General features: G+C 39.3%; 1 protein-coding gene across 4 annotated transcripts in view; it reads right to left on the minus strand.

Annotated features, from left to right (window-relative positions):
- Positions 1 to 371: 371 nt before the first annotated feature.
- The window catches only part of nkain4 (sodium/potassium transporting ATPase interacting 4), a 518,494-nt gene continuing 503,677 nt past the window's right edge, over positions 372 to 15,188 (minus strand). For all 4 annotated transcript variants that reach the window (XM_073041668.1, XM_073041677.1, XM_073041695.1 and 1 more), the window contains exon 6: positions 372 to 982. In XM_073041668.1, coding sequence (XP_072897769.1) covers positions 969 to 982 — 14 coding nt within the window. In that variant the 3' untranslated portion in view covers positions 372 to 968. The remainder of the gene's footprint in view (positions 983 to 15,188) is intronic.

A 15,188-nucleotide genomic window follows, 5' to 3' on the forward strand; every position in this document is an offset into this window, starting at 1 on the left:
TTGGTAGCATAGAAAGCAGTGTGGTTCTTCCAGCCTCTTCTTTGGGCTTTTGACCACTCTGGACAAAGACAGTCGAATACAATCCTGAATAAACAGATGTGCATAGGTAACCCACCCCCAACCACCCACTTGCTCCACTTTAGGCATGATGGAATTCCTAGCCTCTCACATTTAGAAGTCTGTGGGTGTTTTAATTTAATTATTATGTGTTCCAGATAAAGGCTTTGAGAGTAGGCTCTGAGACCAGGACTTTTAAAACTGTCAAATGGTAAATTGGATCTGGCAGTTAGGGTAATACAACCATGTCACACGCTCCACTCAGCAGACGACTTACAAGATCCTCAACTACATCAGAGAGAGAAATGCAGCAATAATGAGAATGAAAGGTTCCTTTAATCGCCTACTCTATAATGCATAAATAGCCTAAAAGATATCTTTCACATAAAATGCAACATTCACAAGACTACAAAATACTGGGGTGCTAACATTATCTTACAAATATGTTAAGAATTAATAATTCATAAATTCATAAAAAAGTGTTTTATACAAGTTGAAAACAGAATCATTTAAATATTCTACAGAGAAACTGTTGCTACTGTCAAAGGACTGATTCATTCTCAGCACAAATCCAGCAATGCTTTCCTTTTGCACAGTGGTTTTACCTGAAAGAAATCACTTTACCAAATTCACTGTCTGCTACAGTGTACATACTTTAACTAGACGCTCCATACAAGATACCATTATTGTACAGCAAAGGACAAAAAACAGTCATAACTAGAACCAAGTATTTCATTCTCCACTTGGATTTGTCTAAAATTAGTCCTTGACTTGCGTTTTGGTCAGAAATTAATTATGCGGGAGTACCTGCCCACATTTGATATTACATATAACCTTTTCTTTTCCTCTGATCTGTAGTTTGAAATATATCATTGCCAGCGGCCTCTTCATTGATGGTCATCTGTTATCAGTCATTTACTTCGACCTGCAATAGAAGCAAAAGCTTCAGTAATATCACTTTTGGACATTTTTTCCATCCAATATTTTTATTAAATTTCACATAGGAAAATGCAGAGTTCATGAGGATACATATTATGAATCGAAAAAGAAGATAGAATAGTACAAAATGCACTATATTTAAATCATGCTATTGCAATCACAGTACTCCATAGTCATAATCAAACAAATGAATTAAATTGAATTGTAATAGTTTTATTCTAATAGTTTTATTGTAAAAAAATAATCTAAACCCACTACCAAGATCAAAGCTGTTTGGTAAAGAAAAGAAAGACAAAAAAGACCTTACCAGATAGTGATTTGTGTTAATAGCCAACATCTGTACTTTAATGCCAGATCAAAGATCAATAGTTGAACCTTTGGATATTTTAAACTATATTAATATATAAACCTTGAAAGCATTAACCTTTCCAGCATAAACTATCTGAAAAGTTATCTGACTGCATTAATAATAAGTCTAATGGTACATCAACTTACACATCTTATTACAAATCCCTGACTGGATTGTCAAACGCTTTAATTGATAAGTAGAATACATGGTGCAATGATGCACACACACACACACCAACTGCAAATATTAAATGATCCTGAATGAACTGATGTCATCTCAGAAATCAGCAACAAATTATTGCAAAAATGGGTATGAGTGAGCATATCTTGTACCTCAAAACGATAAAGACCAACAGTTCGACCACCTAGCACCCACAACTCCCTGTGTTGGAGACTTTTAAATATTCATAACCTTGAAAAAAGAAATTCCTTCCTGTCTCCATTTGAATTGGGAGATACTCCTTCATTCTAAAAGTATACTTCTTAGTTCTATATATGTCCACAGGTATAAATAACCAATCAGGATCCACCTAGTCCAACTTTTGTTTCAGTCAGGTCACCTCATGTTTTTCTGTGATCTATTAAGTATAGACCCAACCCAAACCCATTGTTGAAACAATGGGTATGTTTCAGAAGTAACTCATTAATACTACTGAAGGGACAATGTAAATAAAAATATTTTTGTACAGTCATGAGTGAGGGTATTCATGCATGCTTTGAAAGCGAGAATAACACTATACCTGTGCAAATCCCCACAGCATCTGGCGACCCTGTGATCTCTGTCTCTGAGACCTTACAGCATACCTGGCTGAGTATTGAAAACCTGTTCCAACCAAGAGACTGGTGTATTCTTGGACATCTTCAATTTCTCACTGCTGTGGATTGAGGTTTGCACTTGCTTCAAAAGGGCAGCAATCATTCCAGTACCCAGGAAAAGCAGGGTGAGCAGTCTCAATGACTATTGCCCTGTAACACACACATCTACAGTAATGAAGTGCTTTCAGAGGTTATATATGGCCAGAATTGACTCCAGTCTGAGCAAGCACCTGGAACTACTGTGATTCGGCTATCACCACAACAGGTCTACAGCGGGCATAATCTCACTGGCTCTCCACTTCACTTTTGCAGCACCTGGAAGACTGCAAGACATAAGCAAGGCTACTATTTATTGATTACATCTCTGCATTCATCATTCCCTCAGAACTGATAACCAAGCTTCAAAATCTGTGATTCTATCTCCCTTTGCAACTGGATCCTTAATTTTCTTATCGGGAAACCACAGTCGGTGCTGATCAGCAATAGTATTTCCTCCTTGCTGTCAACACAGTTGCACCTCAAGGATGCATGCTTAGTCCACTGTTCTACTCTCTCTCTCTCTCTCTCTCTCTCTCTCTCTCTCTCTCTCTCTCTCTCTCTCTCTCTCTCTCTCTCTCTCGCTCTCTATTAATGACTGTGTGGCTTGGCGCAGCTGAAATGCTATCTATAAATTTGCTGATGCCACCACAGTTGTGGCTAGAATCTCAGATGATGATGACGCTTACAGGATCGAGGTAGGTCAGCTGGCTAAGTGGTGTTGCAACATCAATCTTGCACACAACTTCAGCAAAACTAAGGGACAGGCTTAGGAAGGGGAAGTTGGGAGAACATAAATGAAAGTGGTAAGGTAAGCACCCCCAGGTCCCTGGGCTTCAGCATCTCAGAGGATCTATCCAGAGCTCAATGCAAAACAATCATAAAGAAGGCATGCCAGCACCCCTGCTTCATAATTAATTTGAAGAGATTTGGTAGGTTATCAAAGACTCGTATATTCTGACGGGTTGCATCACAGCCTTCAATGGAGCCTCCAATGCACAAGTTTGCAAGAGTGGGTTATAAACTCATCCAGCTTCATCATTTCCTACCACAGAGGATGCCTTCAAGGCAGCATCTATCATTAAGCACCATCACCATCCAAGACTTGCCCTCTTCTCATTACTACCATCAAAAAGTAGAAGTTACAGGAGCCTGAAGAACTGCACTCAATGATTTAGGAACAGTTTCTTACCCTCTGCCAATGGATGTCTGAATGGTACCTGAACTCATGAACACCAGCTCATTTTTCCTTCTCTTACACTATTTACTTGTAATTTATAGATTTTTATGTGTTTGCACTGCACTGCTGCCAGAGAACAACTAATTTTATATCATACTGTATGTCGGTAATAATAAATCTGATTCTGGTCCAAGTCCATCCATAGTTTTCCCTTGAACTGAATGATTTCCCTTGAATTGAACCAACTTCAAGGGGCAGTTTAGAATCGAACCCAATGCAATGGGGTTAGAGGTACATTATAACCAGACAGGACAACGAAGGCAGATTTCCTTCCCTAAAAAGACATTGAAGCAGAGATATTTTTTAATATGTTCAGTTAATAAGCAATTATCATTTAAGATGCTGTCTTGTTAATCCACTTTATTTAATTAACTGAGTTGGAATTCCTTGGCTGAATGTAGTCTGATGGGGTTTGAACCTCCATTGCACATCTTTAAACCTGACTTTAAAAAGCTGGATGAGAAAAGGAATATTGGATGCAAATCCCTGATCATAATCCAATAACCCCTTGCTTGAACATGCACATATATTAATATCAGGTCAGGAAGGGAACGTAGATTTGGCTGTAATAGTTCAATTCTCTGCCAATTTTCTGTGTCTATAATAAAATGCTAATCATGGCTACTGAGGAAAGTGCTGCTGGATAGAAAAATGTTCCTGAGGTCAAATGTTTCAGCAGATGGAGAGGGAATTTTACCCATACAGATTTCTCATTTTTACTCATGAAAGGATAATGCCTATGCTTCAGTAATTCTTCCGCTGTAGGTAATTTTAAAGGCATGTTGATTAGAGCGGGCTAATGTTCTGCTAAAGTAACTCCCTCATGTTTGAACACGTTGCCTTCTTGGGATCAAGTAAAAATATTCTAACAATTACCGTGAATTGTGCCTGAGTTTGAGATTTGAATTAGAATTTCAGAATGGGAGTTAATCTCTCAACTCGTATGTCACTGTGTGGAGCTTTTGTTGCTATTCTTGAAATCGAGGCCAGAAACACACAAACCAGTGCTGCAGAACTACAAACAGGAGCGAATATTCAAAATCCAAACCAATCCCCCATCCAGAAGTTTGTCACAGCTAACCTGACTAGACTCTGCCAGATGCAGTGAGGTCCTGGAATCTTCAAATTCTGCTCATTTTCTATGGTGCAAGAAACCTTATAAACTTTTCTTACATGGACTTAGCTTATGGGTTTCATTTATTAAAATACTAAGTAGCAAGTAGTTATTAAAGTATGTTTTCTTTTAGAAGTACCTTAAGTGATTTTAAATCAGATGCTGTGGAGGATTGAGCACCCTAATTAAAATGCTCTATTTTCACTATATTATGTTCGTGCAGTAATACTTTTAATAAGAATAGTTAAAGAGTTAATAACTAAGCCTGATATGCACTGATTTATGGAAACTTTATAATAGTAATTACTCATCTTAATTTTAGAGGAAACTTGGAAGCAATTTTGGTGCAATTGTGCAAGTGGTCAGCAGCACAGGAGCGCCACAGGGAACCGTACTCTCTCCGGTCCTGCCATGTGCAGAAGTTCGCTGATGACACGGCCATAGTGGGGTGTGTCAGGAATGGACAGGAGGAGGAGTATAGGAAACTGATACAGGACTTTGTGATATGGTGCAACTCAAACTACCTGCGTCTCAATGTCACCAAGACCAAGGAGATGGTGGTGGACTTTAGGAGATCTAGGCCTCATATGGAGCCAGTGATCATTAATGGAGAATGTGTGGAGCAGGTTAAGACCTACAAGTATCTGGGAGTACAGTTGGACGAGAAGCTAGACTGGACTGCCAACACAGATGCCTTGTGCAGGAAGGCACAGAGTCGACTGTACTTCCTTAGAAGGTTGGCGTCATTCAATGTCTGCAGTGAGATGCTGAAGATGTTCTATAGGTCAGTTGTTGAGAGCGCCCTCTTCTTTGTGGTGGCGTGTTGGGGAGGAAGCATTAAGAAGAAGGACGCCTCACGTCTTAATAAGCTGATAAGGAAGGCGGGCTCTGTCGTGGGCAAAGTACTGGAGAGTTTAACATCGGTAGCTGAGCGAAGGGCGCTGAGTAGGCTACGGTCAATTATGGAAAACCCTGAACATCCTCTACATAGCACCATCCAGAGACAGAGAAGCAGTTTCAGCGACAGGTTACTGTCGATGCAATGCTCCTCAGACAGGATGAAGAGGTCAATACTCCCCAATGCCATTAGGCTTTACAATTCAACTGCCAGGACTTAAGAACTTTTTTTAAAGCTATTATTAATGCTTTTTGAGTTAGTGATTTAGATGCATATCATATTATTACTGAGTTAAGTATTGTATGTAATGAGTTTTTGCTACAACAAGTGTATGGGACATTGGAAAAAATGTTGAATTTCCCCATGGGGATGAATAAAGTATCTATCTATCTATCTATCTAAAGCAGATGCTGTAATATCAAACTGAAGAAATATGTGATTGACTGCTAAGACATGTATTGCTTCTGCAGAGGATGGTGCTTTAGTGGTTAAATTACTGGGGTTATAATTTAGAGACTTGAAATAATGGCATGGAGACTGATTATACAACCCCTATGGCAGTTCATTAGATAATAAACAAATATTAAACAACAATAAAAAGTTGCCTGGATAATGGTGCCCATGAAGTTGGTTTGTCATTAAATAACCATTTAATTCTCTGTTGCTCTTTGACGGTGGGAAGTGCTATGCTTTTGCCTCTACCACACAGTAATGTAGTTGGCTCCTAATTGCCTTCTCAAATGGTATACCAGCAGACTGGCTATGCCGGAAGGACTGAGGACTAGACATCACAGGTAGAAAAAAGGGAAAGAGAGTTTATGAGTGACATAAAGAAAATCCTTTATATCTGGTAGAGGTGGGATCCATTGAGATCACAATATGTTAAGGCAGCAACACTAGAGAGCAGGTTTGATAGAAACAAAGGACGCATGGAAGAAGGCCAAACAATATTAATCACCACTCAGATCATATCAAGCCTTGAATGATAATGAGCAATTAAGCAAGACTCAGCTTCTAATGCAACCCCATCCTCAATTATACCTGAGTCAAGCACTTCTAATTATCTTAAGCAAGATTCAATTTGGCTTCTGTCTGAAATCCCCATAGTGGTCATTCAAAGTCTATCAATAACAGAATGAATTCTGGCAAATGGTAGATGCTAACTGATCTTATCTCTCCAAATGTTTCCTGAGTGTTTCCAGCATTTTCTGTTTTTATTTTATATGGCATCAGAAGTTGCTAAACTTGGCTAAAACTAGTACAAGCAGACAACACTCTTACCTGGAATGCTGAAGCCTTATGCTCCAGAACCAGCTGATACTATAGCTAGCTGTTGCAGTGCAGTTATATACTGGCATCTAACCAGCAATGAGGCAAATTGTCCAAGCATCACCCATCCCAAAAAGTATGACGAATCCAAAGCAAAGTATGTTCAATCAACCTCCTCGCAAACATTTGCAGAATGATCCAAACAGTGCTAATAAGCAGCATTTTCTCATCAATAACATGCTCACAGTTGCTCAGTTTAGCTTTTGCCTAGACCAGTCCTCATCAGTAATTTGGGCAAAATCAGGACAAAAATCTGAACTCCAGATGTCAGGGATGATTTTGAATTGAATTAAATTGACTTTATTACTTACATCCTCCATATACATGAGGAGTAAAAATCGTTCCATTACATCTCCATCTGAATCTGCAATGTGCAATTTATAGTAATTTGTAATAAGTAGTATGTACAACAGGATAGTCAATATAACATAGAAATACAATTGTATCAGCATGAATTAAGCAGTCAAGTGGCCTGGTGAAAGAAGCTGTCCCGGAGCCTGTTGGGCCTGGCTTTTATGCTACGGTATTGTTTCCCAGATGGTAGCAGCTGGAACAGTTTGTGGTTGGGGTGACTTGAGTCCCCAGTGATCCTTTGGGCCCTTTTTACACACCTGTCTCTGTAAATGTCCTGAATAGTGGGAAGTTCACATTTACAGATGTGCTGGGCTGTCCGCACCACTCTGCAGAGTCCTGTGATTGAGGGAACTACAGTTCCCATATCAGGCAGTGATGCAGCCAGTCAGGATGCTCTCAGTTGTGCCCCTGTAGAAAGTCCTTAGGATATGGGGACGCATACCAAATTTATTCAACCGTCTGAGGTGAAAGAGGCATTGTTGTGCTTTTTCACCACACAGCTAGTACGTACAGACTATGTGAGATCCTCAGTAATGTGTATGCCTAGGAACTTAAAACTGTTCACCCTCTCAACATGAGATCCATTGATGTCAATAGGGGCTAGCCTGTCTTCATTCCTCCTGTAGTCCACAACCAACTCCTTTGTTTTTGCAACATTGAGGGAGAGGTTGCTTTCTTGACACCACTGTGTCAGGGTGATGACTTCTTCTCTGTAGGTTGCCTCACTATTATTTGAGATCTGACCAATCAATGTAGTACCATCTTTAAATTTAATTAGCAGATTGGAGCTGAGGGTGGCGACACAGTTATGGGTATACAGAGAGTAAAGGAGGGGGTTTAGGACACAGCTCTGAGGGGCACCTGTGTAGAGGGTCAGAAGGCAGAGGTGAGGAGGCCCCCTCTTATCACCTGCCGGCAATCTGACAGGAACTCCAGGATCCAGCTACACAAGGCAGGGTGAAGGTCGAGGTCTCTGAGCTTCCAGTTGAGCCCGGAGGGAATTATGGTGTTGAATGCTGAACTGTAGTCCAAGAACAGCATTCTCACATAAGCATCTTTCTTCTCCAGATGTGCAAGGACAGTATGTAGAGCTGTGGCTATTGATTGGTTGTATTGGTAGGTGGAGAGGTGAATTGTAGGTGGGCCAGTGTGGGTGGTAGCATGCTGCAGATGTAATCCTTGACCAGCCTCTCAATGCATTTGCTTATTATTGAGGTGAGCAGGACAGGATGCTAGTCGTTTAGACATGTTACCTTGGTCTTTTAGGTACAGGAACAATGATAGATGTTTTGAAGCAGGAGGGCACTCTACACTGGGACAGGGAGAGATTAACAATGTCTGTTAACACTTTGACTGAATTTTGCAGCTGAAATTTAAAAGAAATAGTGGAAATGTATTTATTGATTTGAGTAATGCACAAACAAAGGTATTAGCACTTCTTGGAGGATAGTCATTTCAGCAAAGCACAACAAGAGTTTTCAAGGAAATGTCATGGAGCCAAACCACCTTTTCCTACTTAATCAGCAACCATTCTTTTATCACGTTCTGAAATGTGATTGTTTACTAATGACTACAAAATGTTATTCGTCATTAAGAATTCTTTAATACAGTACCTGGGTAACATTTAGGGATGAGCTGAAAAATAGTAAGAAACATGCAAACCACACAATCACCAGGCAATTTTCAGTGCCTAAAACTGAAATAGGTTCTAAGTTGTGAGCTGCAAAGTCAATGAGGGCAAGATGGTAGATATAGACTACCATGTAGGGACTCCTTAATTTCATTAGGCAGAATTCACCCAGACTGTTAAATTCGCCATATACTTTGTATGTTATACGTTATTACATTTTGGGGGTGGGTTTGTTTCTTTTATATATATATGGACTGGAGGCTTATGACTCATGGTGTTCTCTAGATCTAGATGCTACCTACATTAATGATTTGGATGAGAATGCACAAGGCATGGTTAGTAAGTTTTTCAGATAACACTAAAATAAATGTTGTTGCTGACAGTGAAGATGGTTATCAGGATGTACAATGGGTTCTTGATCAACTAAATAAGTGGGCCAAGGAATGGCAAATCCAGTTTAAATAGGACCACTGTGAGCTACTGCATTTTCAGAAGTCAAAGTAAGATTTTTTTTCCCCAGTGCACAATAGGATCCTGAGGAGTGTTGCAGAACAGAGGGATCTAGAAGGGCATGTACACGGTTCCCTAAAAGTGGCATCACAGGTACTGTAGATTGGATGGTGAAGAATGCTTTTTGCACGTCAGCTTTCATTCGTCTGGGCTATGGGTATAGAAGTTGGGATGTTACATTGCAGCTGTACAAGATGTTGGTGCGTCTATATTTGGAATACATGTACGGCTTTGGTCACCCTGTTGTTGGAAAGATGTCATCAAGGTTGAAACGAGATTCACACGGATGTTGCAGGCACTAGAGTGAGTGAGCTATAGAGACAGGTTGAGCAGACCAGAACTTCTTCATTGGAGCTCAGGAGAATGAAAGGTGATCTTACAAAGCTGTATAAAATCACGAGGGTAAATGCACATTGTCTTTTTCCCACAGCGTTGGTGAATAAAGAACCAGAGGATATGGGTTCAAAGTGAGAGTGAAAAGCCATATTTGGATAAGCTGCTGGAGGGAATAGTTGGTGCAGATACATTTAAAAGGTACTCAGGATAGTTACACGAATAGGAGATGTTTAGAGAGATACAGGCAGATGGAACTAGCTTAGATGGAAATGTGGATTGGACTGGACCAGTGGGGCTGAATGGTCCATTTCCCTGCAGTACGACTCTATGATTCTAAAACACTTAAAGTATCAGACAGGAAAAAAAGCTTACCTAAATTGTAAATTACGTTATTCTTAACATTCTCTCTTACAGATGTTCTGTCCAATTCCAATGGATGGGCTTGTTTAACTTGCACCACGTCTGAACATCTGGAATTTCCTAAATATCCACACCCTGCCTAAACAGAGAACCACCTGGCATTCCTTAGATTTCCTCTGAGAAATCTGTGGAATTGTGCTCTGCTGTGGGATTCCATGAGAATACCAACTTCTACACAGTTCCCACGGTTGTACAGAAAATTGATGGCATTACTGCCGATGATGTGGGTCATTATTATATCACAAGGCAATAGATGAAAGATTACAGGCACTGAGGCTGAGATGTTGCTAAACTGGTGTCAGATCCACTGTGAATTGTTGTGCTGAACCACTGGATGGCATAGCTGCATCAAAGTGCACGATCAGAAGTAACAATTGCTGCATTTTTAGCAGCAAGTGGAAAATACATCAATCAGACAGCATATTACTTGCTTCTGCATGGATGACTATTTCCAACATTGTGATTTTTATCTATGAATTTTATAACGAGTGCCTCATTTCTATGTAGTTTAGCTATGAAGCGTTCAATCTTAATTGTATTTGCAAGTGAATAGACTTTGAACAACCCATGAGATCAGGGTGACAATATGGTCAGAAGCCATCACTCTCTAATAGCCTGTCCTTCCGTTAACATTCCATAAGCTTTAACTGCAGACACAGTTCATGCATAATACTGAGTAATATAAAACAGTAAGATATAGGAGCAGAATTAGGTCATTTGGCCCACTGTCTGATCTGCCATTTTATCATGGCTGCGCCATATCCCTCTTAGCCCCAATCTCCAGGCCCTTCATCTCCTTGTAACCTTCATGCCCTGACTAATCAAGAACCTATCAACTTCTAACTTAAATATACCAAATGACTTGGTCTCCACAGCTGCCTGTGGCAATGAATTCCACAGATTCACCATTCTCTGGCTAAAGAAATTCCTCCTCATCTCTGTTTAGAGGCTGTGTCCTCTGGTCCTAGACTCCCCCACCATAAGACACATTCTCTCCACAACCACTCTGTCAAGGTTTTTCAACATTAAGTTTCAATAAGATCCCCACTCATTCTGAATTCCAGTGAGTACTGGCCCAGAGCCATCAAACTCTCCTCATATAATAAGTACAATCCCAGAGTCATTTTCTTGAATCTCCTTTGAACTCTCTAAAATATCAGCACATCCTTTCTTAGATAAGGGGCCCAAAGCTGCACACAATACTCTAAGTGAGACCTCACTAGTGGTTTATAAAGCCTCAACATTGCATCCTGGCTACACTCTAGTTCTTTCAAACTAACTGCTAAAATTATACTCACGATGAAGAGTTGGTCACAGCAAAACCTGTCAATAGTGGTTTTGGACTGTCATGTGTGAAATAATTTTCCTGATAATTTATAAATATCAAAGATGTATGTCTATATATCATCTGGTCATTTATATTGTTCTCTGCATATTGAAGAGGGAGGAATCTGCTAAAAATATTCCTGTAAGAGATAAGGAATGTCATTGGTAATGCCTCAGCTATTGCCAAAATTCATTTTAGGGGCTGGGTCCTGTCTTGCTTCCTGTTCAGATTACTGATCAGTGAATTCTTCAAAATATCAAACAGAACAACTTTATTTATTCCTGCTAGCAGTAGATTTCTTGAACAAAGTTCGAAAGGAATTACGTTTTATGAGCAGAATATTCATACCTGTAAATCAAACTTTAAGATAGGCAGTGAGGTAAAGATAAACAAGCTTTTACAGGCCCTGTTACTGATACTGCAAACATGTAGTGTGGCATTACAATCTTTCCCTTTCATTATACTGTAGAGAAATGCAAGGAGTGGAACTGACAGGAGGGAGTTGATCATCTTTATCCATGTCTATATAAATTAAGGAAAAATGTGTGGGTCATATAAAAAGCAAGAGATTCAAAGCTGCTTATTTTCTCTCACCTGCTAAAGATGAATATCACTCCCCAAATCTGGTGACAACTCCACTTTATACAAATTTAATCATATGACTGTTTATAACCATGTCAACTAAAGAAAAGATTCAGTGCCATGATATAATTGTAAGCTTACAGTATACATTTGTGGAAGAGAGCATTTCCCAAAAAACATATATTTTAAAGAAGTGACTTTAGTTGCATTAATCATTTCCTTATTTAATGTGTCTGTTTGTCAACAAAGCTACAGTACTAATTTTCTGAAGCAATAAGTTATTGAATGAAAGGAGAAGTGTCAAATTATGAAAGCCCATTTTCCTGTGGGTTTTAGTAAGAAATATGATGGTCTTTGTAATTTTGTTTTCTCCAATTCCACAGGAAGAAAGGAAAATACTAACTTTTACCCAGATATTTTTTATTTTGGCCCAATGTTACATGCTAATTTTTTTTTATTTCTAATGCTGTATCTATTCTTTATTTCACTTTAATCAATATGATTTCCTTCATTCTTTTACTTGTGACATATTTCTTGTTTATGTAAATAACCTTAACTGTCAAAAAATTGCTATTTAAATATTTTCTAATGACTAAAATGCAAAAGCTTCATTATTAGTTTCTAACTATTGAATTGTGACTGTGGGCTTTAACCTTTACTCCAGTGCAACACCAGCATGAATTTTAGTAGCCCTTTCACTCTCACCATTTGAGAACAGAATACCTGCCGGTTATACAATAGACCTGATCTTCATTTCAATTCAGGTGAATGGACATGTAAGCCAGTCAGCCCTAGTGAATAGGGGATGGATCACTAAGAGCAAATATTACACAAAGAGCAAATATGTGCAATACAAAGTTCAGTTGAACGTCCTGTCTTTTCTATTTCCCTGATAAGGACTCAGGAAGAATTAGTACTTACAAATAAAATTCAGAAGGTTCTGATTAATTCCGACACATCGGGACCAGTATATTTTGGCCCAATTAAGTGGCTGCCCCAATTAGCCAAAGTTTCATGGAAAAAGTTAAAAAGGTATAAAAAAGACAAATGACCATTTAACTGAGTAACAAATTATGTATTTGAAAGAAATACAGAACATATTAGAACACTAACAAAACTAAGTACTATAAAAACTTGCTATTAGTTCCTGATAGTGATCAATGGAGAAATTTATTCAGTGTATGCTGCTGTGTTCTTTTGGTTGACTTTAAATGAACAAAATCAGTGCACACCTCGTGCAGATAGTGGACTGCTTACATCCAGTGCTTTGGACGATTGCATCCCTAAATCTTCATTTTCATTGTAACATTCAAGATGATTGTTGTTACCTTTAAATTCTTCATAGTTCCTAACTTGAAGTAGTGAAATCATTTCACTTTCACTCCCAACTGTTTCTGGCATCTCCAAGCCTGAATGCTTGAAACCGCAGGGGGCAAAACAGTTATGAATTGTCTTACTGTTAATTATATGCGAACCATCAGAGACAAAATCTCTGTTTTTTGAACACAAGCACACACGTGACGCTATGTAAAAACTGTTCACTCTAAGCAAGGGGTAGTGTCTAATGAAGACATGCACGTGACTGATGCTAGTTGGAAACTGTTCAGCAGTAGTCTGTTGTTCCAATTAAGTGACAGTGTTCCAAATAAATAAAGGGAATCCCAGCTATTTTCTCCATTTGTTTTTGTTCTATAAGATTTGTCCCAAATAGGTGGTCGCCCTGATTAACCAATGGCCCAATTAATCAGAATCCATTGTGCTCCCATTTTCAGGAACATAGGCTTGCAGTTAAACCCTCCCATGCCAAGTGTAATACTTAGAATTACAATTTAGAAGCCTTTGATTTGTATATTTTTTTACTGGAAATCAATAAAAAAGATTGAAAAAAAATATTTATAAGAGTAAAGCCCTCGATCATATACCTCAGCAAAAGAGCATCTTCTACTACTTTAATGTGGTATTTTATCAAAATTCAAAGTTCAAAGTTAATGTTTTTATCTAAGTACATGCATGTTATCAAATACAGCCATGAGATTCATTTCCTTATGGGCATACACAGTAACTCAAAGAAAAATGAAAAACCGCATTGAACAGGCTGGGTAGATATCCGAAGTACAGCAGACAACAAGTAGTAAAAATACAACAGAAATCAATAAATAAATGAATAAATAAGCAATAAATATTGAGAGCCAGATGAGGAGTCCTTGAACGTGAGTCCATAGGTTGTGGGAACAGTTCAACAATGGGGTGGGTGAAGATTCAAGAGCCCCATTGATTCAAGAGACTGATGGTTCAGGGGAAGTAACTATTCCTGAACCTGGTGGTGTTGGTCCTGAGGTTCCTGTACCTTTTTTCTGATGGTAGCAGTGAGAAGAGCATGGCCTGGGTGGTGGGAGTCCATGATGATACTTTCCTACAACAGCAGTCTGTACAGATGCGCTCAGTGATGGGAACGGCTCTACCTGTGACAGACTGGGCTGTAATTTTGTAGGATTTTCCATTCAAGGGCTTTGTTGCTTCCATACCAGGCCATGATACAACTGGTCAATATACTCTCCACCACACATCTATCGAAGTTTGTCAGAGTTTTAGAAGCCATGCCAAATCTTTGCTAACTTTTAAGGAAGTAGAGGCGCTGCCATGCTTTCTCCATAATTGCGCTTACGTGCTGGACCCAGGACAGATCCTCTGAAATGATTACACTGAGGAATTTAAAATTGCTACCCCTCTGCACCTCTGATTCCCCAATGAGGACTGGCTCGTGGACAATAGTCAGCTCCTTGGTCTTGCTGACATTGAGTGAGGATTTGTTGTGGCACCACTCAACCAGACTTTCAGTCTCCCTCCCTTATGATTCAGCGTCAGCTTTCTTTCAGCAGTAACAGTGGTGTCATCAGCAAACTTAAGTATGGCGTTGGAGCTGTGCTGAGCCTCACAGTCATAGAGCAGGGGCTGAGCACACAGCCGACCGCTGCACCTATGCAGATGGAGAACGTGGAAACGTTGGATTCTCCATCTTTGTAGCACATGGAGTAGGTCGCGTTTCTAGCAGCTCTCTCTCTTTTAATATATTTTATATCCCACTAACAGATCCCTTTTCGTTCTAATGACTTACTACTTCTACTGAAGAATTTTACGACTTACCGGTAATTACAATGGCCAAAAAAAGTCATTCTGGTATTGAACTGAGAAGCGGCAAGACTTTCCCCGAAATGGAGCAAACGGAACAAACCAAGAAAACGGAGGAATCTG

The sequence above is a fragment of the Hemitrygon akajei genome, chromosome 1 (assembly GCF_048418815.1).
Source record: "Hemitrygon akajei chromosome 1, sHemAka1.3, whole genome shotgun sequence".
In the NCBI taxonomy this organism is placed as follows: domain Eukaryota; kingdom Metazoa; phylum Chordata; class Chondrichthyes; order Myliobatiformes; family Dasyatidae; genus Hemitrygon; species Hemitrygon akajei.